The following is a 27,438-nucleotide window of genomic DNA, read 5'->3' as shown; positions in this document are numbered from 1 at the left end:
AAATCACATACAAAAACAAATATGAAAATTCCATTCATTGGTATTTTAAGAACAAAGAACAAATTTTTGGTTTCTGATTGTGATATTGGTCCAAACGATTGTTAAAAACAACATCTAGATGCATCGATATGTATGCCATACTATATATTAAAATTTATGTACCTACCACAAGTATATTACAATATTATGGTGATCATCATTTTTTGTTCAAACGAATTTGTAAACTTAAGCCAATTTTGCACTTGATATACGTAAAAATGACACCTAAAATTGATCAACAAAAATATGGATATTTTTAATAATTAAATAAGAATGTTATGTGAATGGTTCCAAAATAAATTACTGACATTGCTTTATTTAAATTAAATTATCGTTATGTTGATAAGGAAGGGAAATTAAACATAGTCGAAATAAATAAATGCGGATATGCTTGAAAAACTTTTTAATTTTAATTTTAAAATAAAAGACGACTACTGATTTTTTGGAGCATGCGACAAGCAACACACATGCATACGTAGTGAAATTAGTCATAATGTACCTGATATTAGTACAAAAAAACATCTATATGAATATTTAAATAAATAATTATACATTACACTTATTGTTATAAATGTAAAACAATTTAATTTGCATATTGCGCCAACTTTAACCAATCATACACATTTTACTATCATTGAGAATAGTAAAACCCGATTTCCATGATCTATATAAATTGGACCTTTCTATGACTAGAATCATAATGCACAATTTAAATTGATGAAAAAGCTAGAATCAAACCGTAAATATGTTTTGATACAGCAATCAAATGTCACCCCTGAACAGTACTGCCATAAACAATTCATAAAAAAGCATTAGAGTACAGTTAAAAGAATGACCTATAGACAAATAAGGCGACACGTACTTGGAAATACACACCTAGGATAACTATGAACAATTGGTTACCGAAATCTGAAATCCAACATAACAGCTGGAAATGCGGTTCATCGCCAGAACCATTATACAATTGTGACGGCGTTATCATCGCTGAATTAGACTTATATACTTGTTCATTTATGACATACAATATAGACACAAAGGAATGATAGCCTTAAATATACATGTATAGAGAAACATCCATAAGTGAAACATTTACTTTTGGTGGTCAAGAGGTACTTTATATTGCTACAGAACATGTTATGTTTTATTTTATGTCTATTTATCATCAATACTAATCAAACTAATAATAATACTAAATTAGCATTTACATTTAATCGTGTCATTATTTCCAGTTGTACAGACTGTGATCGGTAGTTTTTGCACATAAATTGGTTTAAACCCCCAGTAAATTTATCAATTAATATATTAGTAATATATCAATTATTTATATATATATATATATATATATATATATATATATATATATATATATATATATATATATATATATATATATATATATATATATATATATAGTATTTATGCACTGTGCTGTTTGTGGAGTTTTGTGCTGTTCTATGTTTCTTGTTTATGATTTTGTGTTCTATGTCTTTGGCGTTTGCCCAGTGCCACTAAACCGGGCTTATGTTTAAACTTTTTGCTACTGAGCATGTTTCTGTAGCTTTTTGCATATATATTGGAAAAACATGCCGATATAGTCAAATGGCATTGTACCTGAAATAAGTTCACTAATTGTTTTCTCCAGCACTGCTTTCGTTTACGTTTCATATAGAATACAGTTATTAATATATTATATAGCAAACAGTTGGCTTTTCAAATCGTATTCTACCGCTTTTTATTATTCCTAATAAAGTATAAACACATATCATAAAATTTGATAAATAAAACCAGTTATGTTTGCCAAGGTCAGACAAAGGAGCAGTAACTTATCCTTATCCGAACTTAAATACTTGATAAAACATAATTGTTGATTTCATAACATTCAAGTTTACAAAATATAATTGTAAATCAATGTGCATAATCACTTTTATGATAACTACTAAAAACAGCATATCAACAAAACGTCAAAAGACGAACATTGAACAAAACAACATGTCAAGGTTATCTATTATTGTACTGTAAGCATTCAACAATACGAACAGCCGTTTTCTTCAGACTCATTTCAGTAACATTTAACTTGACTTGAGAAATAGGAGCATATCACAACACATGTAGCTTGAAACATCTCATCGAGTCTTTACTGAGGACGATACAAAACACATCCTTTGGATGTTAGTGTGATTTCCCCGTGCAGGTCGTTCATGCTTTGCCTAAAAGAAAATTATTAATATTTAAACACTGAGTAAAGCTTTTGCTTCAACTCGAGGGGTGAAAGCGGAAAGTTTCTATCTTCTTTATTTAATGCCACTTAGAATCTTTTCGCATTCACCCCTCGAACTGCAATATTCAAATATCTATTTTTGTCAGGGTAAATTTACCGTTTGAAATAGAGAAAAAACGTATTTTGATAATATTCCGCATTTCCTCGAAGTAACATAGTTTCCCAATACAGTGTGTGTATACCACGTGATAAATTTCGTCATAAATGGTACGCCCCAAGGCAATAATTTGCTTTAAATGTAGATTTTAAACAAAGATAACTTCACCATTTATTTCACTATTTTAAATGAAACAAAGCGCAGTCTACGCCGTCTACATAGCCTCGCCTTTCATCTTTTACAGAAGTTTGATTGAGAGTATCGTTTCTTAAAACACTTCGACAAACCTCTTCACATAGCCGCCGCCTGACAGAGCACAGTCAAAACATTCATTATTTTGGAAACATGGATGTCGAAGTGTTTGAGAAAACTAATCACCTTATCAAACCCCGGTAATAAAACGAATACAGGGCTCTTTAAGCGGCATAGACTGTCTTTTGTTTCATTTTAAAATGTAACAAAAATAAAAGTTATTTTTCACTTCACTCGAAGCAAAATATTGCCTTCCGTCGTAGCATATATGACGTAATTTATCACGTGGTATACACACACTGATTAAATTACCATGACAACCGAAATCATTACCTTATTTTCCAAAGGTGTTCTGTGAAGACTTCTTTTTGTTTTTACGTTTTCGCCGGCTAGATACATTTTCTACAATATATAGGTCATCTGATTACAATAATTGTTCAATACAAAAATCATTCGATGTTGTCAATATCCTATGTTGATGATTCAATCTAACAGTTTGACCATTTTGGCAACTTTTTTTAATTTTTGTCTTAGAGTCAGTCAATTTTTGCGATCCATTTTTTTTGCAAGCAGTTTTATATCAATGATTTCTAGAGATCAACGCAAACATGGCTCATTCCCAAAAAACAACAAAAAAATACTTGTCAAAACGGTCTATCTGTGAGAGTCCAGCTTTCAACAATAATCAATTAAAATGTTTTCTTTAACGTGTGTAAGCGCATTTCCAGTTGTTCAATGCAATTTTGCAATGACTACTTATAAAACATTGTTCCAAAGGATGTATTGTTACATTTTATAGCATAACAATAACTATTTGAGTATTCCATGTTATTGTATTGACATTTTTGGTGATGAGTTGACAATCATGTGTTAATATCAAATTAAGTAACCTTCCAACATATTGATATACATAATACAGATAGAAAACAACACAAACAACGACAGAAGTTGCCAAGGGAGCTGTTAACACTCGTCTTTTCAATTCAAAAAAGAAGGAGAACTCCGTTTATTTTATCTGCCAGAGTTATAAACCTTCGAACACATGTGCTCATTGTCGCGAGTGACATGCCTACTGATTTTTTTGTGAATATACTAAATGATTTTTAGTAATGGACAATGTTAAAGAATTTGCGCGCCAACGAAGCTGCCGCCACTGTCGACGCCAAGGCTATGAAAACACAACATTTTTTTATCTCTCAAAAACAAACAAATAATTCAGGAAACCTTTAGTGAGTTCAGTCCCTTCACTTCTTGGTTCTACTGCCTGTGCGCCAGCCGAACATTCCACTTTTGCTGGTCGTTCTCCTGTCTCAGTACGTGGTGTGGGTGCATGCTCGTGGTGTTGTAGTTTTTCATTTGCCATCGTTCCAACACTGGATGAATGTGGATTATCAACCATAGCAACAGCCCTCTTCTGTGACTCTATTTCTAAAGGAAGATTAACGAAAAATTATTTCTTTTAATCAAATAGACAACAAACGGATAATCTATCAGTTACCAATACAGGGGGTAGGTTGCAAAACACTTCTTGTACATATTCGTGAATGCAATGCTATCTATGTATAAGAACATTTGTACAATTTTAAAGCATGGGAACAATATTCTGGACATATTACATACGTCAAATGTGTGATCTACGTGACACAGTTATGACCTATGTATACATGACATTGTAAGGTGAACGGGAAAGGCATCTATAAATCACGATAAAAGCTTTGAATGCAAGTTTCGGCGAGCCTACCGGTAATGAGATATTCACAAACGACTTTAAAGACTTCATGCAACTTTTATGGATATATACAAGAGCACGACGAAGTACATGCCGAATTCGGGTTGAAAACTGTATAATGTTTTATAATGAACATGCTACGTCGGAAGGCAATTATTTGCTTCAAATGAAGACTTTAAACAAAGATAACTCCACCTTTTTCACTATTTTAAATGAAACATAGCGCAGTCTGCGCCGCTAACATAACCCCGCCTTCGGTATTTTACTAAAGTTTGATTGAGTATTGTTTCTGAAAACACTTCGACAAACCTTATGTTTTATAATGAACATTTCAATAGTATAGGCGAAACGACAAACACGATGAAATCATTATATATAATTATTTGTATTATTATTATTTGTATTTTAATTATTTGTATTATAATTATTATTATTATTATTATTATTATTATTATTATTATTATTATTATTATTATTATTATTATCATGCTATTAATAAACATTTCAAAAATTGTAAAAATGGATGATTTTCAAAAAAATAAACAACTGTTTTGAAAATTGAACAAGACACTTACCCTTCTCACGAACGTCAAAGGCCGTAGGTCCTTTCCACGTGAATCCAAGAACGAACGTTACCGGTCTGTTGCTATAACCATCGCAAGGATAATATGTGCTTATCATAAAAGTGTGCTCCCTGTTGTTTGGATACTTTACCTTTAAGATATATTACATAAAATGTCAGAACAAGGAAACTGGTAACGTTGGAAGAAAATTATTGAACTGTGATACAAATACACATTCTATAATAAAATATTATTAAATTAATTATGCGACAAAATCTTTTTATGTGAATATAAGCCAGTTTACACCATACACCATGTTTCAGTAATGAAAGGCCACAAATGATAATGAACGTCTTACCGTGTGAATGATTGTGCAACCATTGCCGTCAACAACGCCCTCCAAGCGTTCTAAGCTTGCCTCAACGAAACCTTCCCGCCAAAAGTTGTCTCCAAATACTGGGCGCCTATGTCGACCTTCTTCTTTCTTCCTGTCCATCCACTTTTTTCTTATTGATTCAAGGTCTACTATATCGTTGCCTGGTGTTCCCCTGCCCAACGCAAAGTAATTTTTCGGTTTCTTGAATCTCGACTGCTCTAAAGTTTTAATGAAGTGGTTGTTTTTGTACGTTTCCTCCCATTCTTTCATCAAATCATCGTATGTTCCCCCAGGTGAAAGAACATCTTCGTTGAGATCAAGCCTTTTCTGTAAGGGCCAATGGAGCATAGCAAAGTATAGGAAAGACTCAAGGTATTTTCGTCCAGCCTTTTCTCGTCTTTGCTTATCTACTAGTCTTGTACTGTATCTTAATAAACGACCATACTCTTCAAGTGAACATTGCTCACCTTTCGCCTTGCTCGACCTATCAGACAAGGTGATGATATTGTATCCTAAATACACTAACAAATCTCTGACATCACTGTGATTAAGTTCGTGGAGGTTTTTTCGTGCCTCATCTACTCTACACTGCAACTTAGCTGATTTCTTTTCAGCAGCTGTCATCAATGGCTTGAGGCCAATGCCGAAATTGAATTTATATTTGCTTCTTTCATCTATTGCGCCGTAAAATCGTTCGAAACGCTCTCTCAATTTCAAAAGCAACGTTTCATCTTCAGTATACACAGTGTATAGATGACGTTTGATTTGATAGTTTGTCTCTTCTAAACACCTAAGTGATGATTCAAGATGTTGCTGCCATTCACTATCTTTTCTAAGGTCTTCTATTCTCGGACAAACTTGAATCAATCCAAGGAAATTTGAATTGTTGATAGGAAAAGACATATCAGTCAAAAACCTACAAAGTTCATCTCGTTTTTGAAAGTTGTCGAATTTTTGAAACTTTTCCAGAAGAAACACTGCTGTTTTTACCTCCATATAAAAACAACTCATATTTGTGTCATCATCCTGTTTCTTTGCTATTTCCTGGCCTTCTTTGAATTTTTCGATCGCAGCAAACGCCAGATTGATCACTTCAGCAGTTCTGTGTTGGTCAAGCTTTTCAGAAGAAGAGTGCGCGTCCAGCACGTACTCCATTTTTGATTTGAAAATTTGACCGTATGTGTCTAGAAGGTAGGAATTCCCCGGTTTCAGTTCCAGCGATCTTTTGATTTCGCGCTCAGCACTCGCATAATCATTTATGTGAATATTGTACCTTGCTAATTGTTGTCCCACCATGGCGTCCTCCGTAATTTCAAAGCACCTCTTCATTGTCTTCGGCACCTTTTCCGATCCGCTCAATGAAGCTTTGTCTTTCTCAAGATCTAAAACTAAATCTGAAAACTTAAGCTTTGTCTCTGGTTTGTTGCTGTCTTCAAATTGCCTTGTTTTAAACAAGCTGCAAACGATTTTTACGAAGCGTTTCGACATTGGATTTCCTTCACTCTTTCGCTTCGACACTACATCAAGAACATGCTCAACTATGTCTTCCAAGGAACTGCACGTTTTTGTCATGATGTGGTGTAAAATTGACTTGGCAAATGGTTGTGATATAATACAAATTCCTCCATTGTAAAGGTCAGCATCGTCGCGCTTGGTTACAAGTAGCGACATCGCTTCAGACATTGTGACATTCCATATGCCTTTCCTCCTCTCAGACATTTTCCGTAATTCTTTTACGGAATGAGCTATACCATATGGAGCTTGCACTAAGGCACCTATATTTGATTGCTCCTCCATAAAGGAATCAAACACTGATTGTGGCACGGGGTGATCGCTTTCATATGACGATATGACAGACAGACATTTAAGTACTTCAAATTCTGTTTCAGTAACTCCTTTCATCATCTCTGAAGTGAGTTTATTTATATACGTTTTGTCGAAGGATTTTCTCATGACATTGAAAGCAATCAACGTTTCAACGTCAATAGTTTTCTTGTCCTCTAGCTCTTTGTATTTGTTTTCAAACCATTGTAATTCCTTTCCACTAAGATTGTGTCTTAAAAGACGCTTTTGTTTTGAAGTTGAAGCTGTTTTCTCGTTTGAAATCGGCACCCTGTTAATCAGTATGATTAAGCAGAACAGTTTCCCCGGTGTGCTAGTTTTGTAGGCAGCCTCGTGCAACTTTGACCGCAGCAACATAACACCATCTTCGCCCTTGTTGTCAACAAGAACTATAAACGGTTTCGGGTCTTTCGGATCCCTAAACGCTCTGAAACGCTCGATCTGTTCAACAGTCTTTTCTGTTATGTTTCTCACCACACAACAGCGGAATGAATTTTTCGGAACACCCTTAAACTGACTTAGCTTCCATAATAGGTGTCTTCCTAATGTACTTCCTCCTGCACCGGGATGGTGTTCTATTTCATGGATTTCAATCAACGCTTCTCCTTCTTTTGAATTCAACTTGTCATATATATCCTCCTGGTGTGAAGCAAGGTCCTTGCGTTTCCCAACTTGGTTATCATAAAAGAAGTTCCACCATGACACACCACTCCCTTTATAATAATTTTCCTGTACTTCTTGCTCATGTCTAAGACGTTCATCTTTGGTCATTTTTTCGTATTCTTTTTGACATTCCTCCCCACTCAATATTTCAATGTCGGTAAGTTTCATTTCAGATCTCTCCTTTGTAGTCATTTCTACAAAGTGTCCACCGTAGCTACAAGGGAGCCTGCACACGACGTTCGGATTAGGGCGAAACACTGAATTGACGACGCCTGAGATAGCTTCCCATGAAAGGCCCGTATGAAAATGATGGTCATCCACCAGATACGATATTTCATTTTTGATATCTTTGATGTTGCCTTCATTGCTTGAAACGACGACGCACTCACGCCGAAACGATGATCTCATCATATCTCTGGCCAGCTCAAAAATTGGATCTACTTTGGTTTGCTGTTGATAAACCATGAATATAACCAACGCACGTTCTTTAGGAATATTGTCCCTTATCATGTTCAAGGCAAGTTGTATTCCTGGTAATCTGCAGTCTGTCCATTCTTTAACTTTCATCGCACCCAAGTTCTTCTCGTCGTAGCCATTGCAATACAGCCACATCGGCTCGTTTGGTAGCTCAGGTCTGTCCGTCTTCAAAAAGTCTTCCGCAGTTTTAACATTGAAGATAAGTGTGTCTTTTTCTATATCAGCTCTCAATGTAGAAGATGAATCCATGTCAATTATATAACAAGATGATTTGAATGCTAGATCCATTTTCAACTGCTTCCTGAACTCAATTTCATTTTGTCTACCGATTTTCCCAGTGACTATTATTGGAACATATTCGTCCGTAACATATTTTTTTCCTTTACCTGTAAGCGAAATTGCCAATGTTCTTTCAAGGAATTTGTCCTTCTTACTTTCCGAAATACTTTCTTTTTCCAAGGTTCGTCTCTCCTCATATCTGTCTGCATATATGCACCGTACAGAACAGATCTTAGATTCATCAATCGTAACTATATTGCATCTTGGATTCATGTCATAAACAAAATACACAGTATCATATGGTCCCTTTGGCGGAAAGCAAATTGAAAATATTTCCTTTGGACAATAATATGAAGACGGAATGACATCGATTTCAAGCACAACGTTTTCTGAATCCATCATCGAGATCGCCTGAGTCGGTCTCAAACACAGTAATGCCTTCTGGCTGTGCAAACAAAAGCTTTCAGATATGTACCTTGCTATGAGAACGTCTAATTCTTTAGTAGTGAAAGAAAGACTTGAAATTCCTTCTATTGTACCACATCCATCTCCGTTGTCTTTGATTCCGAAATGAATTGTTCCATTTTTTCTTGAATTCATACAAGCAGCCACGAACCGCAATACTTCTCTTGCTATTGAATGTTTTGATGCATTCATAGTTGCTCGGAATTCGTGAACTGGCACCAAAATATTTCCATGAGCTGGTCTGGCTGTTCCTTTTCGGTACTTGACTTCGCTAGATGCAGGTGTATCAAACTTTCTTAAAGATACTACCTTCGACATAAATGGCGGAGATGTTGCAAGCTGGTCTTGTATTTGCTTTTGAAAAGACTTTAACTCGTGTTGTATACCATATCCAAACTTGATGTCTCCTAGATAGCTTCCAAACACTTTTTCTAAATCTTCAGGAGGCATACTAACAAATATTTGAGGTAAAATTGCCTCACTAAAAACTGCATCCCGAAACAAACCTTTTAATTCTGGTTTCAATCTTCCCATTCGCTCCCCCATTTCCTTAGCAAAATCTTCAATCGGCATGGAAGAAAACTCTTTTGACGCTGAAGCTAAAAGGAGATAATTGATTTAAAAATTAATATGTTTAAATATCTCCATCAAACCAACTAAAATACATATAAAATTTATACTTACAGTTTTCTGATTTTTCTGAAGAACAGACAAATTGTGAAGTTTCCTGAACGCCAACAAAACTGCAAGAATAAAACGCAGCCTTTTTATAAGCAAAAGGTAAGGATATCATGTATACGATAAAATATACCAAAAACTGATACTTTTATTTCATGCTGTTGGCCAATGTTATAATGCAAAACTTTACGCCATGTTGTTAATCCTTTAAAAATGTCAAGCAACAAATTCATAGTACCATTTTTCTTTCGTGGTGTATGTAGCTTGTTTAAACATGTTAAGCAGACACGTTTTCACTTTGTCGAAACAAATGCTCGATTTCATTTTGTCTTCAACGATGACATGGATTTTCTCACACGTAACTGTAGCACCAATGCAACTCGTTAAGGAAGATCGAAGGATTTGTTCGATTTCTAAGGTTTCATCGCGGTCAAGATATTCATCTGTAGATGATATGATGAGATTAACATGGAATTCATTTATTATACTTAAATAACAATAATGGTTGTTTTTTAAAGATATTTTTTCTACACTTACTGAAATATATACATGTAAATATTATCATACAAACCACTATCAGTATAAGAAAAAAACATTCAGTTAAATTCATTGGTCAAATTTTACAACGAGCAAACCCTGTTTAATTAAAATGGAGACATATTGCAGGAACAATGCAACAAAATTAATTGTCATGTTGTGTTATGGACACACTACTCTATAAGCATAGTAGGAATAATTAATAAAAGCAATATTTGCTATAGTATTCTATACGAAGTTATTTTTATTAAACGTGTCCTATTCTTATGTATTTATCTATATCAAGATGTTTGGGGTAAATTATTCAAACACCAAATCGAATCAACACTACAATTTCAATTACTCAAAAAGAAGAAAAATCATTACCAACATTTTGACTACGTTTCATATAAATATTTAAATAAATTTACACTGTGAAAAGTGCGTCTATTAAAAAAACGAAATGAAGGCGTCTTTTAGATATACATTTAGTGATCGTATTTATACTTTCAGCATCATTATCCTTACCAATATCAATGCCATCTGTGTCGGTCCCCTCAATCAAGTTTGCCAACAATGGATGAATTGATCTCAAGACCTTACAGAATTTAAATAGATTTGCTTTGGTTTCATTCTGAACGAACAAAACAAGCATTTGCATTTGGCTGCAATTCTGGAACTCTGTCTCGATTGTCAACTTCTGTGTTTCACTTATAACACCCGCATCTTTCAAACTTTGAAGAAATATACTCAATTTGTCCATTCGTGAAAGCTGTCGTATCCATCGTGACAAATTGAGTTTTATTCTCGTTTCTATGGCAGTTTGGCTTTCTACAACGATAAAAGAACATAAAATTCGAAATATTTCCACACAGTCCTTTTTTTTTTGGAAAATATAGGCTACCCATATTTAGTTTAAAACATTATTTAATTAAATTGTTATTAACGTTGAACGATTACAATGTAGAGTAATAATTTATTTGCATTTTATTTTCTACTTGAGCCGATATAATGAAATATGTTTACATTACATTCTAAGGATATGAAAAAGAAAAGTTTATTTCCTTGAATAAACTCTTCTTCTTTATATCTTTAAAGTTACGTTCACGATAAATTACATTTTTCTTTTTCATCGTGCTTTACTCCCAGCGTGATTCAGCCAATTTCAACATATTAAGCTTACCTTGTTCATTTGGCGAAGATTCAACTAGCTTAACCATAAAGTATTCGCCATTTATCACGATTTGTTCCAAGTTCGTGTGTGTCCGCACCATTTCTCGATTTCGAATATCGTGCATCTGTCGCAACATTTTGTCCTTGAAATCGTCTCCTATTTCCGCGGAAATTTTCAATATTTCTTGACTAGCCACATTAAACGGCTGGCTTCCATTGACCTCCCCTTTAACATTATGTGATAATTCATTTCTCTGTTTTCTAAGCTGTCTTACAGATTGAGAAACAACTTCAACAGGGCTGCAAACTTCTAAAATCAAAATGGATAAAAGGGAAATGTCTAATGATTCGTAAGACGGATTCTCACTAGAAAGTATGTCTTTTTGCGCTGGGAAAAGAGAATTGCTTTCAATCTTGTGTTTAACTTTGTCTTGTTTTAAAAATACTTGAAGGGTTGATCCTTGGTTAGTAATTTCTTGTTCGAGATACTTTCGTAGAGTTTCTGCTGCGCAGTCGTGTAGATCAAGCAATCTGTGGTAATGTCTGGCATTTACAGTATTAGGTGTCCCATATAAAGGGGGTACCATTGACAATGCCATTATGATTTTGAATTTGTTACTTTAAACCTCACACAAAATTTACACAAAAGAACTACAGTACAAAACGTGTTCAATATATACTGCATAGTTAGTGTTTTCAAAAAAGTGTTTTGAAGGAAAATACATTCTGACTAAACAACTGTGTTATACTGATACACAAGAAGAAAAATGTGTCTGAACATGCGATTAACGTGACCACAAAACAAACTGATTCTCCTTTCCATCATTCCGACCTATTACACAACCCTATCTACAAACGTCTTTCATGATGGATGGCTCTTATCTGAAAATAAACGTAAACACGTGTTTTTCATTATTCATTTATTATCAGAGTGCATTATTTACTTCTTAACGCTTTTAAGAACTGTCACAGGTATTTAACAAGCATCCGAAACGACTTGTTGGATAGACAGCAATCAGTTTTTAGGCCCATATAAGTGTATGGACAGATAACCGTTAGTATATAAAATATTCTTATGACAACCTTCCCATGCAGTTTGAGAATGTTGATTGCTAACATTTCTAAAAGCCAAGTATGACCATGACAATGATAAGTCACTACATGATTGTGTTGATGTCAACTTGTTTATGTTGTACTTTAAAACGAGGTTATTGTGCATGAACATGCACATGTATGTATGTGTGAAAACTTTGTATAATGTAAGAGTTTTTGCCATGATTCATCTTTCTAATGAAACCCTAAAATAAAAAAAAAATGATATAAAACTGAAAGAATGAAGAAACAAAACCGCTGGTTAACTTTTAAGCGAATTATGTAGGTAAGTTGCTTAATCACGTTAAAACGTATTAAAATCCTGGTTATAATTATCGATAGGGGTTATTATGGAAGTGTTCAAAATGCCTGCCAAGTGTGTTCTTCGGTTATTAACCTTAACCTTTGACCCTTAAAATCGTCAGAGTTCATCTGCTGATTATGACCAACCTACCTACCAAGTTTAAGGTCCCTGTGCCCGAGCGTTCTACAAATATTATTTGAAAATGAATTTACAGCTCAAAATAAATATCGTTCTTTAACTAGTCATGGCCAGTCTGCCTACTAAATTTGAAATGCATGGGCCCAACCTTTCTTCGGTTATAGATCAGAAACGGATTTTCAGCACAAGGTCACCACGACATTGAACTTTGACCCCATGACACCAAAAACTTTTTTTGTTCCTATGTAGGTCATGTCCAACATGCCTACCAAATGTGAGGTCCTATGACCCAAGCTTTCTTCAGTTATTGCTCGGAAACGGATTCTTAGATAAAGATAGCCAAAACATTGACATGTGACTCATTGATCTGAAAATAAATTCTTTGAGGCCCATGGGCATGAGTTTTCATAAGTTATTAATCGGAAACCGTGGGAACGGATGTTTAAATAAGTAACGATGAGGTTTTCTTAAGTTTATTTTATTTGAGTTTCCTTAGTTTATTTTTGACATTGAATTTATATTTGTAAATGAACGTGTTCATTTTGTTCATTACTTTTTATAGTTCTATTTATATATTTTCCATATCAAGTTAATTTTCTGATGATGATGATGATGATGATAATGATGGTGGTGGTGCTGGTGGTGGTGATGGTAGTGCTGTTACTGCTGCTGCTACTGATGATGATGGTGATAATGATGATGATGATGATGATGATGATGATGATGATGATGATGTTTTTGCTGATGGTGATGATGATAATGTGATGATGCCTCTGCTACTGCTGCTTCTGCTTCTGCTGCTGCTGATAATAATGATAAAATAAAGGCAGAAATATTAAATTACGTCCTCGCACTAATGACACAGTCGTACAAGTCTGAACTGTTGAGACACAAATGTTACAAAATATCAAGATACACATACCGTATTACGTATACATTCAAGCATGTTCCCACTGTTCTCGGTCGTGTTACTAACCTACACTATTTTAACTTCTATCATTTACACGTCTTCCGTGTTACAACTACGAAATAATATGACAAGTTTATGATTGAAGTTGAAATCGAAAGTAGGGTTATATAAAAATGGTAATGTTAAAAAAATATATGCGAGCTTCTAACATACATTTATGTTATTAAAGAGTGCTACAATATGAGATTCCATCTGTCATATCTTGTAAATGAAAACATAAAAACCTTATAAACATAACAGGGACATACTATTTTACAGAAAATACAATGAACATATCATTAACCGTCAACGCAACATTACGCACATAATTAAGTGACCCATAAAGTACGTACCTTTCGTGTAATGTTTAGTCGCGTAACTTTGTATCATTGTAACTGGACGTGGTTGTCATCAAATTAAATTCCAATGTGAAGTTTAAGACAAAATGATTATCTACTGGAATTCGATTTTTAATCATTTGGAAAAACCAACATGTCCAATAATAGATCCCTGCGGGATTTCCATTAAATACAGTTCAGTTGAAAAAACCTGTTCGATACAAATGCTATACTAATGTTATAGTTGAAATATTGATATTACTTATTCGCCAATTAAATAGTTTTAATGAAATACGTAAGTCGTTTAAACAAGATACTCAATTAAAAGTCGTTTAAACGAGATACGAAAGTCGTTTGAATGAGTTACTAAGTCTTTTTTTACGAGAAATAAGTCGTTTTAATGAGAAACTAAGTCGGTTTAACGTGATAACAAAAATAACATATGTGTTACCTCTTTACTGTCATATTGTTCAGAGTGAAACGGACAATAAGTTTTCAATTTAATTACCATTTTTGAAAAATGGAGGGAGCATTGGATTTGATTTCGTTTTGCTCATTTGTTTGTATTTCTTTTTCTCAAGATGCTTAAAATATGTTAAAAGAAAAGGTTTTGCTTGAATTTAAATGCTGGTTACTGATAAACCTGTCTTTTGTAGAATAGACTTCGAGTGCTAAACAGTTCAAGCAGTCTCAAATTAACATTTTAAACAATGCTTAATTTAACAAATAAGTTATTGGGCGAAAGAAAGTTATTCAACATATTTAATTTAGATCTCGGTTAAAGCCTAAGAAACGATGACTGAGAAACTTAACATTACTTCAATATTAATTTGGCCTAAGCATTATCAAAGATGTGATTTGAATGGGATCCCAGTGTAACACAGAGAGAGAGAGAGAGAGAGAGAGGGAGAGAAGAGAGAGAGAGAGAGAGAGGAGGAAAAGGTCAGGACAATGAAAATTCTAATTACTATAAAAAATAATGATGACAAATTAAAAACACATACCTTTTATCGATGTATTGGTTACCGATTTGATAACAAATCATTGATTCCTTGCTAAATTAGTTTTTACATAGAGTGGATTTGTAAATGTATAATTGTTTGAATGTCATACATGTTTAATGTATCATATTTTAAGATGCAGTATTGTAAAGTAACATTAATTCTTAAATCAGTAATTTAAAACATCATTTCAAAATCAATATCAGACATTTTCAATCAATTACTCGAACGTCTAAATAATATTTAATTATACATGAATGCGCTTGAGTAAGCTAGTGAAAGATATCCGTGTCAGAGAGGTGTTACCAGGCACCGTTTCATTGTTTACATGCTGATCTAAAAATACTTCAAACCTATTTTTTTTTAGCCCAAATACTTATTTTAAATTTAATTTAACATGTGTTTAAAAGTGTAAGTTTGAGACTAGTTCGAAAACTTGTTGATAAATCTACGTAAGAAAGTTTTATCAATAACCGGGATAAAAAAAATAATTCATGTACTTTTTCTTTTAACATCTTATGAGCATGTTATTAAATTAACTAATTTTAGAGAAACTAAATAAAACATATGCGCAAAATATGTCTATATATACTTCCTGCTTTCATGAATCTTTGATTGATAAACTCAAGATAAATTGTCCGTGCCACTTTTACAATCGTAAAACTCGAAATGAGTATTGATAAGAAATGTTAATTATTACTTCCAAATAATCAAATTATCCGCAAACATATGTTAATCAAATAGTTATCCAAACTATAAAATATATCATTTGTAATTATTAAATGCATGTTTTAAATGATACTTACAAGTTCAATCTTCTGTCTTACTAATGAGAAAATTTCCGTATTGGTCAATTAATGAGATCTCGTAATGTCTATAAATAGCGCCCTTTCACGTGAGGTATATATATTTTCTGAAAATTGTAACAAATACTCTTAATATGTAATTATATGGAATTTTGTTGAAACTGGTTAAAAGTTTATAACATGCGAACAAATATTTATTATTACATTTATCTTCCGATGACTATTAAGTGTTCATAAATATCAAAAGTAGATTATCTTTTGCATTTTCAAAAAAATGCTATCTCTCTGATCGTGTGAACTACAATACTACAGTTTGTTCACAAAGTCTAAGCCCATCATTTGATGACATTATATTTAGTATTTTTCGAACAAGTGATACCATTATTTCAGTTTATCAGCATGAACTTGCCATTATGACATTACTCTGGTCGATGGACGGCTTTAAACAGTTTCATTTTTTGAACGTGAAGTTAATCGTGGTTACAATAATATATATTGTCTGAACTAGAAATAGACATAAAGAAGGAGGGGGGGGGGAAGGTGAACCCCTCCTTCGTTGCACCTAGAAATCTCCTTGATTTTCTACTTGAATCCCATGTAACAAATATGATTTGCCACCCTCTTTTGTCCTTAGACCTTCTGAAACAACCTCTGAACACCGCGTACCAAAAAGTGGGTTTATAAGGCCTTGTATGCTAGTAGCCTGTGTTCTGAAAAACAAAATATTCTAGTCCAACTAAAATCATACAAAGCAGATTAAAATGAAGTCGCTTTTATAAAAGTGTAATTTTACGGAATGCATTTTAATAGAAAGTGTTATGTCTTAACCCCTACCCCCCCCCCCCCGAACCCAACGCCCCACCCCCCCCCAACCCTACCCCCCGCCCCGTTGTTTGCCCATTACAGGTCAATGTGCAGTGTGCTGCAACCTTTATTGACTGTCCAGATATAATTTGTTTATACGGGCATTCCGGTACAAATTTCAAACAGCGAGCTAACATCCAAAACCAGAATAAATATCGCCGTTTTCCTGTCATCTTCATCTTAAAACTTAAGGTGGTAATACTTGCATCCAAGTACTCTGCATTGTTCAAAATTTATTTCCAAAAAAAAATCGCAACACACTTATGTGGTATTCAATTCATGCCATGGTAAACATGCCATGTTATTTATATATATATATATATATATATATATATATATATATATATATATATATATATATATATATATATATATATATATATATATATATATATATATATATATATATATATATATATATACACACACTCTAAATATAAAAATTATTATCTAATTATAAATAACTGAAGTCAGACTAATGCAAATGAAAAGTATATCGGAAAACAGTGATAACGTAAACGTCAAAATAGTCTGCAACATTGGGTTCCCTCTTCTGTTCCAAGTAGATAAAATACTTTGTCTAGAATAACTAAACTGCTTTAAAATCATCGATTTTGACGAACTTTGACTAGACAATAACACCCCAGGCTTCAACGCCTCATGTTGACAACAATAAGGGAACCAATAGTCATGTTTTGGCATGTCATTTGCAGGGTAGACAATCTGCTACTTCTTCAATCCAAAACATTGTCACATATTTACCTCAACCTTTGAAAGATAACATTTCCCAATGCTTGTACCTATGCCAAATCTACATAAATTCAAATATTTGAAGACCTCTTCAAATAATAAGACGGACCTCTTCAAATGATTTGAAGAGCACTGCAAATCAATTGGAGAACTCTTTAATTGATTTGAAGAGGTCTCTTATAAATTGTTGCTACCATTATATATAATTGATTTGGTGTTCTCACTTATTGAATAATAGAGCTCTTGAATATATTGAAGAGATATCCAATTCAATTTATGAGGGCAACAATTGAACTGCTGTTATCTAAAATTCTAATATAACTGTACTTATCCATTATTGATTTGAAGATAGCTCTTATTCTATAAATGAGCTATATAATTCAAATATTGGGATCATTAATTCAACTGAATTTGAAACGGCATAAATATTATAATGAATGCTCCCTATCTAAATGACGTAGATATCCATTTGGACGGTTTACAATGTCAGAAATCTTTAGATTTACCTACACTGCAAGTAGATTGCGTAGTAATTTCCTTTTAGCAATCAAACTTCATGCCTACTCTTCTGAATCTAATTTATTTAAGCAACGATACACTTCACTGGCAATCAATTTGAAACCTACTAATACAAACTACATTATAATTAATCAATACTGTTATTTTACGAACTAACTTTACTGATATACCGGCATACATCCGAGGTTGTTTTAGATGGAATATAACCATGGAGTTCCGAATGGTAGATCTTTAAACACGGAACTGTTAACTACGGCCAGTTGACTGCTCCGGACAAACGCGTACGTATTTATCGGACAGGCGGTAAAACTACATTGAGTCTCTTTTGGTTCCGCACAGGCCCAAATGAAAGACAAAAACATGTGTCAACAGCTGCAGGTATGCTGATAATCTGACATTAATAAATGTAAGAATGTCACAAATATTTCGAAATTGCTCCATTTTCGGATAGTTTGAAGTTCGGATATTTTAGTAAAATGCAGTCATTTTGTCTACTTAATGTTTAATCATTAGAGACTGCATTAATAGTGCAAATACACAACAAAAACCATTATTTTGAAAAGAAATTCCATCAGATTACATCATAATTAATATATAATTGTCGAAAATGGCCAACTTGCTGATATGCATATAATCTTGTTGGTGTTGTATTATATGTCAGGTATTATATATAGCAGTAATAAAATATTGGAACAATTTATCATCAGTCTATTTATTCTGTTTGGCATTTTCAGGTGTGCAAACAGGGAGATAAGATAAAACGATAGAATATGCAGCTGTCACTTCTTTGATGGGGACAAAGAACATGGCCAACCAGTTTTGTTTACAGCAAAAAACATTGACAGTTTACCAGAGATACCTGCACCAAAAAGGTAAACAGTTTTGAAAAGTTGATGAAAACTTACAAAATTGGCATACATTTTAGAGAAGCTTAAAAAGCATTATATAATTGCATACATGATAAGTCTAATATTCCAATGTTTTATTGAAAATTTGACAGTAACTTAACTATTTCAATAGATACAAAAAGACAAAGGTAGATGATACTATGAATTCAGAGTTAACCAATGATGATGGAGCTGTTTATGATGAAGGAAGCTAATCTTCTCATGATCACAGATACGACCTGCAAACCCCAGAATGTGATCGTGTTTCTGTTTGAGATAATGCAGTACACAATAAAGGTATCTATACTGTTCTTAACTTGAAATACATGTGTGCATTTAATATTTGTTATTTAATATATATTTAATTTATAGCATGTTGAATATGATATAATAAAAGTATTAAGATAATATTTTTAATATTGCTTGATAAATATATTTGAACTACTCCTGACTCTTATTTGTTGTTTTGTATGTGACACAAAAAGAATAGCAGACGCATATTAATGCCTGTTATCTTAGTTCCTCTTAAACAATGGCAACAGGTCTATGCATTGTTTTATCATACTTGGATATTGGGTTTACATTAAATATTTTACAGTTAAAGAATATGAGAGGCAGATTGCAGCTCTAGAAAGTGAAAACCAGACTCTCAAGACAGGACAGTATTCATTACACAGACAGGATGGGATTGGTTGGTGGTCATCAAACTTGATTAGTGAGTTTTCTTCGGGTTCTCCAGTTTCCCTCACAAAACAAGAACATGTCGAGCAACATTGTGCCAAAATATGACTTAGTATCAGTAAATATAACTTGATTTCACAATTTTTGTAAGCATTTAAACTAGAGGGGAGTTTTTAAATACCAGTATTGTACTTTACCCTTTCGTAGAGCATCAAAATACAGATGATTCCAGATAAAACGTTTTGAGGTCCTGGCACTAGTAGGAATTACTTATGAGACCATTTGTGTAAGTACAGCATGATTACAAATAACACACTTCCGTCGTTACAACCCATAAGTTCACAATACATTGATTTGACGGAATATCTGTTAAAATGCTATAACCTTTCTTATTTCAATATTTTTTCAACCTGAAAGTAACTTTATATATTTCCTGAAACTTTCATGGATATCTTATGTTTTATTACAGTCAGATGCTGTTGTACACATAAATGACAGCAGATGTATTACAAGTACTTGCCAACATGCTTCAGATGTGTCACTCTTCTGGTTGGACAGTCAGCTGCTTAAGCATTGATGCTTAACTAATTAATTACAGTGTTCACAATGACAAACATTTCTATCAAGCAAAGGACATTTTACAAAACAGGAGGCAGAACTTTGTTTCAAGATAGAAAGAATTAGACTTCATGCTGAGAGAGCAAATGAAAGAACTAAAAACAATGATTTTTAAAGCACATACCAGCCCCGTACAGACATTTGTCTTCTCAATCTTCAGGCAGCATTGTAAAAGGAAATTGCAGATCAATATATTTTTATTTAAATTAAAACAAAAGTCTTTAGCCAGGAGATATAATATTCTAGAAATGAACAATGTTTATTGCTTACAGTTATACTGTACAACTTTTGTTGTCATGTGATAATATGTGGAAACATGTAACTATACTTTAATAAGCTTTCCTCTACACAAAAGGCAACCATCTGTCCAGGTTTCTTTTAATTTTTTTTATTTATTTCATAAATACATTTAGACCAGTGTATTTGTTTGCATTTACAAATAAAGTATCAGAAAAGTTGTTACATATTTCTTCCGAAACTCTGTTTAGCAACCTTCCGGCTAAGATGTCGACAACACATGAACATTAATAATAAGTAAAAGTCTGTGTTTGGTGTTTGTATTTGTGTATGTAATGTTAAGATGTTTGTGCCTATAGTTCATTGTCGTTTGGGCTCCTGCCTTGTGCCCCTTAACAGGGGTTATATTTAAATTATCGACTCTTTTGTACCGGAAAGAATACAAACCAAAAACTCTTAATAGACTGCTCATCAACTACACACAAAAACATAAATCATTCGACAATAAATTATATGGTGTGATCTAGCTTACCGGCCTCTAGCGCACATAATGTGGATAGGTATCACGATAACCTAGTTAACCGGCGTCTAGCGTACAGAACTGTGATAGGTATCACGGTAATATTCTAGCTTACCGGCATTTAGCGCACAGAGCGAGGATAGGTATCACGGTGATCTAGTTAAACGGCGTCTAGCGCACAGAACGGTAATAGGTATCACGGTGATCTAGTTAAACGGCGTCTAGCGCACAGAACGGTGATAGGTATCACTGTGATCTAGTTAAACGGCGTCTAGCGCACAGAACGGTGATAGGTATCACGGTGATCTAGCTTTACGGTGTGTAGCGCACATAACGGTAATAGGTATTACGGTGATCTAGCTAACCGGCGTCTAGCGCACAGAACGGTAATAGGTATCACGGTGATCTAGCTAACCGGCGTCTAGCGCACATAACGGTGATAGGTATCACGGTAATCTAGTTAAACGGCGTCTAGCGCACAGAACGGTGATAGGTATCACGGTGATCTAGCTAAACGGCGTCTAGCGCAGATAACGGTGATAGGTATCACGGTGATCTAGCTATACGGTGTGTAGCGCACAGAACGGTAATAGGTATCACGGTGATCTAGCTAACCGGCGTCTAGCGCACAGAATCACGCTGACTTAGCTAACCGGCGTGTAGCGCACAGAACGAGGTTAGGTATCACGGTGATCTAGCTTTACGGTGTGTAGCGCACATAACGGTAATCGGTATCACGGTGATCTAGTTAACCGGCGTCTAGCGCACATAATCACGCTGACTTAGCTAACCGGCGTGTAGCGCACAGAACGAGGATAGGCATCACGGTGATCTAGCTTTACGGTGTGTAGCGCACAGAACAATGAAAGGTATCACGGTGACCTAGCTTACCGGGATCTAGTGCACAGAACGGTGATATGTATCACGGTGATCTAGCTTACCGGCGTCTAGCACACAGAACATGCTTAGATATCACGGGGACCTAGCTAAACGGCGTCTAGCGCACGGAACGGTGATAGGTATCACGGTGACCATGCGTAAAGGCGTCTAGCGCACGAAACGGTGATAGGTATCACGGTGATCTAGCTAAAAGGCGTCTAGTGCACAAAACGGTTTGGTATTACGGTGATCTAGCTTAACGGCGTTTAGCGCACAGAATGGTGATAGGTATCATGGAGATCTAGCGTAAAGGCGTCTAGCGCAATAAACGGTGATAGGTATCACGGTGACCTAGCTTACCGGCGTCTAGCGCACAGAACGGTGATATGTATCACGGTGATCTAACCTACCGGCGGTTACGCAAAGAACGGTTTGGTATTACGTTGATCGAGCAAAAGCTAATAAATGATGTAACACCGTTCAGAGAAATAAAGAACAAGCCCAGGACACATGATTACGATCAGTCTCGTTCAGATTCTGAACAGTTTTATTAAATAACATCATTATCTTTGCCCACTTCTTTTTTCATTTAGTAATGTAATTCAGCAAAGTGTACCATCATTACCCTGCATAGAGAATAGTTACAATAAAATAAGGATATGCAGTTTTGAGACACGAGTCTGAACTCAGACTCGAGACTGTTTGTAATTGTGGGCCTTGTTACGTTAAATAAATTAAGATACTTGTTTTAAGATATCGAGGCAAAACATACACAGAAAATAAAGCTACAACGCTACAGGACAATAACCAATACACAATTATCTATCAGACTATCGTAATTGGTAAATGTTGAATACTCGCATTGCTATTGGTATTGAAAGTGAAACTAAGGAAAAATTTATTATTGTGGACTTAATCCACTATTGCAGTTATTTGAACAATAATGAGTTATGTTCCGTCTATTTAAAGACCAATTTGCACTCAAAGATAAAATTAACATTTGATTTTATTATCGACGAAACTACAGATCTACACCATTAATATGTTCGTCATTTAATATATGTGTATCTTAATGAAATCTAGCACATACATAACAAAAACGCTATCCCAAGAATACCACATTATTTGGGTCGAATATAATATACATACTTACAAATATAAGTTTAACATAAATATTAAACAAAAATTATTTGCACATGCAACAAGCCATACCAAAATACACACACCATTCATAAATAACTGAAGAATCTACATAAATGTTTAAAACATATTAACACATTGCATTTAATAATACAATACAGGAATCAGTGTCAGTCAGAGATGCTGAAACTTTGTGTATTTTATATTATGATATATACAAAATAGTTCAATATCGCCGACAAAATCTGCCACCTATGCGCTACTTATTTCGGAATAATTATTTTATTGGTCACGTACGACACATGTTTTTTGTAACTCTAAAAACATTTTCAATTCAATGCGTATTTTTTAGGCAATCTTGAAAAGCCTTTACTTTGACCTGCATAAACTGAATAATTTTAATGGCAATAAGCTTAAAAAAGATGTTACCGATTGTACTATAAGAAACCCAACACCAACAAATTTTGAATAATGTTCTTACACATCTTACTTGGACAAAAATGACATACATGTATCAGTTACATGGAAGTATGATTCAAGGAATGAGAACATACGTACATAAAATTTACATAGGAACACCAATGATAATAGAACAAACTGCAATCAGCACGAGACTGCGTACACCTACTATTAATACAGTATATAAAACATTTGGACGTTAAAATTAACAAAAATAGCAATAAGCTAATGCAAGCAAAGAATTCATCATTGTAACTTAAATACTCAAATAAACATACATTTCATAACATTCAAGTTGACTTTGTGCTTTCTTATACATCTTATGCATACCAACTATTATGATAAACTACTTCATTTTCATTTCATACATAAGCAAATATTTACCATAAACAAAATAAAGTCAACTGACAAACTGAAGTACAAACTGTATTCAATTTTACAAACTGCCGTCATACACAGCCTCAGTTAAGTAACACCATAAATATTGGTATGACAGATAGGAGCTACCACAACACATGTAGCCTACACCTCCCATCGATTCCTTTGCTAGATGAGCACTTGAACGTTTTTAGTTAACGTTCTTAAAGGAAGATTGCATGCCTCGCTTCTTAATGCAGTTCGAGTTGGGTTTTCCTTGCACACAATCATTTTTTTTTTGTATTCAAACTCATTGTGCTTCAACTACAATCCTTAAGTAGTTAAATTTTGAGGTGGCTGATTTACTTTTTTAAACTGACAAAACGTTTTTCCTCTCAGTTTTTCGCAATTAAAATCCATCACAACCATAGGCAATAACTTATTTCGCAGAAGTGTTCTGTGAAGACTTTTTGTTCTTGTTCTTCCGTTGTCTTCGGCTTGATGCATTTTCTGCAAGGGTAACGTTATCTGATTTTAAATAATTATTTGAAAACATGTATAAACAAATAATTCAAATTTATCAAACAAATCATTCAAATTTATCAATAATAAATATTAAATTGGTAGAAATAATGAACTTTATACCTGAAAGTTTGTACGACGAAGATCAATACAAACATTAGTGCAGTTCTATTTTTCTAATGACATTGTGAAAACATACACCACAGTAACAGTGCATGTCCTTAGGAGGCATTCTTAAATGATGACTGTTCAAACGAATGTAAAGGCAAATTACACATGGATGTTTTTGATATTTTGCTTTAACCAATGTATATACGTTAATGACGAAATATTCGAAATGTGAGTATTTAAAGTTTCTTGCTTTTAATCAACATTCTTTGGTGATGAGTAGACAATCATTTGGTATACCCAGCTCCCAATGCATTAATATTATCAGTATAACAAAAGGAAAATGGCTAACGTAGATGCCAACGCTCGTCGTTTTCATTCAAAATAAGAAAAAACAACTCGAAAATATTTTAGGCCAGCGTGATAAGGATTCATAGACATGTGCGTATAAACACCAGTTACATGCTTACTTTTCTATATGAATATAAGTATATTGAAGGTTTTTTCAATAATGGCCAATGCTTAAAAATGTGCTCGCCGACGAAGCTGCCGCCACTGCCGACGACGATGACAACGACGCGAAGGCTATGACAATAACACAACATTTTCTTTCTCTTTCGAGATACAAACAAAACTAAAACGTAAGGAAACCTGTAGTCCTTTCAGTCGTCCTTTTACCGCTTGGTTCTACTTTCTGTGTCTCAAGCGAACGTTCAACTTGTCCTGGTTGTTCTCCCGTCTCTGCACATGGTGTGCTCGTATGTTCGTGGTATTGCAGTGTTTCGGTTGCCACCGTTCCAACCAAGGGTGCATGTGATTTATCAATTATGGCAACAACCCGCTTTTGTGTCTCTATTCCTATAAGGATTTAACAATAACAAGAGATGTTTGTCAAACATTATGCCCCCCCTGAGCGCCATGTTGTTATATGGACAATTGAATGAAATATGCATGGACCGAAATGACAGCTGATTTGTCGCTAACATTGTATGCCGCTGAGGCAGTTTTAAGATTATGACCATTCAAAGTTTGAGGATAGAGTGTGTAATGACCATGACCTTTGACTCTATGACCTCAAAATCCATAGTAGTCATCAGCTGGTCACCAAAAATCTAAATGTTAAGTTTGAGGGCCATGGGTGCAGGCATTGACAAGTTATCACACAGACAAGCATTTTTCGTTCAAGGTCACTGTAACCTTGACCTTCGATCCAATGACCCCTTAAATCATAAGAGGTCATCTACAGGTCAGACACAACTCCAAGTCAAGTTTGAGGGCCATGGGTGCAGGCATTGTCCAATTATCACTTGAAACATTTTCGCATTCAAGGTCACTGTGAACCTGACCTTTGACCCAAAGACTCCTAAAATCAATAAGGGTCATCTCCTTGTCAGGCCCAACTTACATGTCAAGTGTGATGATCATAGATTCAGGCATTGTTGAGATATCACTGGGAGAAGATTTGTTAACTTTTTTGCGTTAAAGGTTACTGTGACCTTGACCTTGGCCTGATGACCCCCAATGTCAAGAGGGGTCATCTACTGGTCAGGCCCAACCTTCATGTCAAGTTTGATGACCATAGGTCCAGGAATTGTCGAGTTTGCTTTCAAGGTCACTGTGACCTTGACCTCTGACCCCTTAAATCAATAGGGGTCATCTACTGGTCAGGCCCATACTCCAAGTCAAGTTTGAGGGCCATGGGCGCAGGCATTGTTGAGTTATCACTCGGGCAACCTTTTACCGTTCAAAGTCACTGTTACCTTGACCTTTGGCCCAATGACCCCTAACATCAATAGGGGCCATCTACTGGTCAGGCCCAACCTCCAATTCAAGTTTGATGGCCGTGGGTGCAGGCATTGTCGAGTTATCACTCAGACAACCTTTTACCATTCAAGGTCACTGTGACCTTGACCTTTGGCCCGATGACCCCCAAAAACAATAGGGGTCATCTACTGGTCAGGCCCAACCTCCAAGTCAAGTTTGAGGGTCATAGGTGCAGGCATTGTCGAGTAATGACACGGACAACCTTTTATCATTCAAGGTCACTGTGACCTTGACCTTTGGCCCGATGACCCCCGAAAACAATAGGGGTCATCTACTTGTCAGGCCCAACCTCCAAGTCAAGTTTGAGGGCCATGGGTGTAGGCATTGTCGAGTTATTACATGGACAACCTTTTACCATTCAAGGTCACTGTGACCTTGACCTTTGGCCCAATGACCCCCAAAAACAATAGGGTTCATCTACTGGTCAGGCCCAACCTCCAAATCAATTATGAGGGCCATGGGTGCAGGCATTGTTGAGTTATCACTCGGACAACCTTTTACCATTCAATGTCACTATGACCTTGATCTTTGACCCGATGAGCCCCAAAAACAATAGGGGTCAGCTACTGGTCAGGCCCAACCTCCAAGTCAAGAATGAGGGCCAAGAGTGCAGGCATTGTCGAGTTATCACTCGGACATCCTTTTACCATTCAAGGTCACTGTGACCTTGACCTTTGGCTCGATGACCCCAAAAAACAATAGGGGTCATTTACTGGTCAGGCCAAACTTCCATATCAAGTTTGATGACCATAGGTCTAGGCATTGTTGAGTTATCACTCGGACAAGCTTTAAAATTATTTTACCATTAAAGGTCACTGTGACCTTGACCTTTGACCCGATGAGCCCTAAAATCAATAGGGGTCATCTACTGGTCAGGCCCAACCTTCATGTCAAGTTTGATGACCATACGTCCAGGAATTGTTGAGTTATCACTCGGACAAGCTTTGGTCTACCGACGGACCGACCGACCGACCGACCGACCGACATACCGACATGCCTGTGCAAAGCAATATACCCC

At 35.0% G+C, this 27,438-nt stretch overlaps 2 protein-coding genes and 1 long non-coding RNA gene across 15 annotated transcripts in view; 1 reads left to right on the top strand and 2 right to left on the bottom strand.

The window, feature by feature from the left end:
- Positions 1 to 1,445: 1,445 nt before the first annotated feature.
- LOC128206084 (sterile alpha motif domain-containing protein 9-like) lies at positions 1,446 to 16,086 on the bottom strand. Of its 8 annotated transcripts, none has more exons than XM_052908242.1 (11): positions 16,056 to 16,071; positions 12,223 to 12,309; positions 11,438 to 11,737; positions 10,783 to 11,085; positions 9,977 to 10,181; positions 9,745 to 9,803; positions 5,317 to 9,659; positions 4,971 to 5,109; positions 3,891 to 4,094; positions 3,000 to 3,068; positions 1,446 to 2,246 (listed from the first exon to the last, which is right to left on the bottom strand). In XM_052908242.1, exons 2-10 carry the CDS (start codon positions 12,251 to 12,253, stop codon positions 3,001 to 3,003), a joined length of 5,652 nt encoding a protein of 1,883 aa, XP_052764202.1. In that variant the 5' UTR covers positions 12,254 to 12,309; positions 16,056 to 16,071; the 3' UTR covers positions 1,446 to 2,246; position 3,000. The 8 variants fall into 8 exon arrangements, with proteins under 8 accessions (XP_052764202.1, XP_052764201.1, XP_052764206.1 ...); XM_052908241.1 differs by lacking the exon at positions 16,056 to 16,071 and adding an exon at positions 14,264 to 15,104; XM_052908246.1 differs by lacking the exon at positions 16,056 to 16,071 and adding an exon at positions 14,264 to 14,420 and having other exon boundaries at positions 11,438 to 11,653.
- A 2,340-nt stretch (positions 16,087 to 18,426) lies between these two features.
- Positions 18,427 to 22,980, top strand: LOC128206163 (uncharacterized). Of its 4 annotated transcripts, XR_008256406.1 has the most exons (5): positions 18,427 to 18,566; positions 18,923 to 19,060; positions 19,247 to 19,372; positions 19,674 to 19,790; positions 20,226 to 22,980. It is a non-coding gene; the product is annotated as an uncharacterized LOC128206163 (long non-coding RNA). The 4 variants fall into 4 exon arrangements; XR_008256405.1 differs by having other exon boundaries at positions 19,674 to 22,980; XR_008256407.1 differs by having other exon boundaries at positions 19,209 to 19,372; positions 19,674 to 22,980.
- A 137-nt stretch (positions 22,981 to 23,117) lies between these two features.
- The window catches only part of LOC128206162 (sterile alpha motif domain-containing protein 9-like), a 29,722-nt gene continuing 25,401 nt past the window's right edge, over positions 23,118 to 27,438 (bottom strand). For all 3 annotated transcript variants that reach the window (XM_052908459.1, XM_052908461.1, XM_052908460.1), the window contains 2 exons: positions 25,248 to 25,454; positions 23,118 to 24,476 (listed from right to left, as the gene is read on the bottom strand). In XM_052908459.1, coding sequence (XP_052764419.1) covers positions 24,406 to 24,476; positions 25,248 to 25,454 — 278 coding nt within the window. In that variant the 3' untranslated portion in view covers positions 23,118 to 24,405. The remainder of the gene's footprint in view (positions 24,477 to 25,247; positions 25,455 to 27,438) is intronic.

Source organism: Mya arenaria, chromosome 10 (genome assembly GCF_026914265.1).
Source record: "Mya arenaria isolate MELC-2E11 chromosome 10, ASM2691426v1".
Classification (NCBI taxonomy): Eukaryota; Metazoa; Mollusca; class Bivalvia; order Myida; family Myidae; genus Mya; species Mya arenaria.
This window is presented reverse-complemented; position numbering and strand designations above follow the sequence as displayed.

What these genes read in the sequence shown, in the direction of transcription:
- LOC128206084 (XM_052908239.1), bottom strand. Translation starts at nt 12,026, where the DNA reads ATGGCATTGTCAATGGTACCCCCTTTATATGGGACACCTAATACTGTA. An exon ending in CACAGATGGCATTGATATTG is followed by an intron (nt 10,182 to 10,782) that starts GTAAGGATAATG and finishes TATCATCTACAG; the next exon opens with ATGAATATCTTGACCGCGAT. An exon ending in AGGGACTGAACTCACTAAAG is followed by an intron (nt 3,069 to 3,890) that starts GTTTCCTGAATT and finishes TATATATTGTAG; the next exon opens with AAAATGTATCTAGCCGGCGA.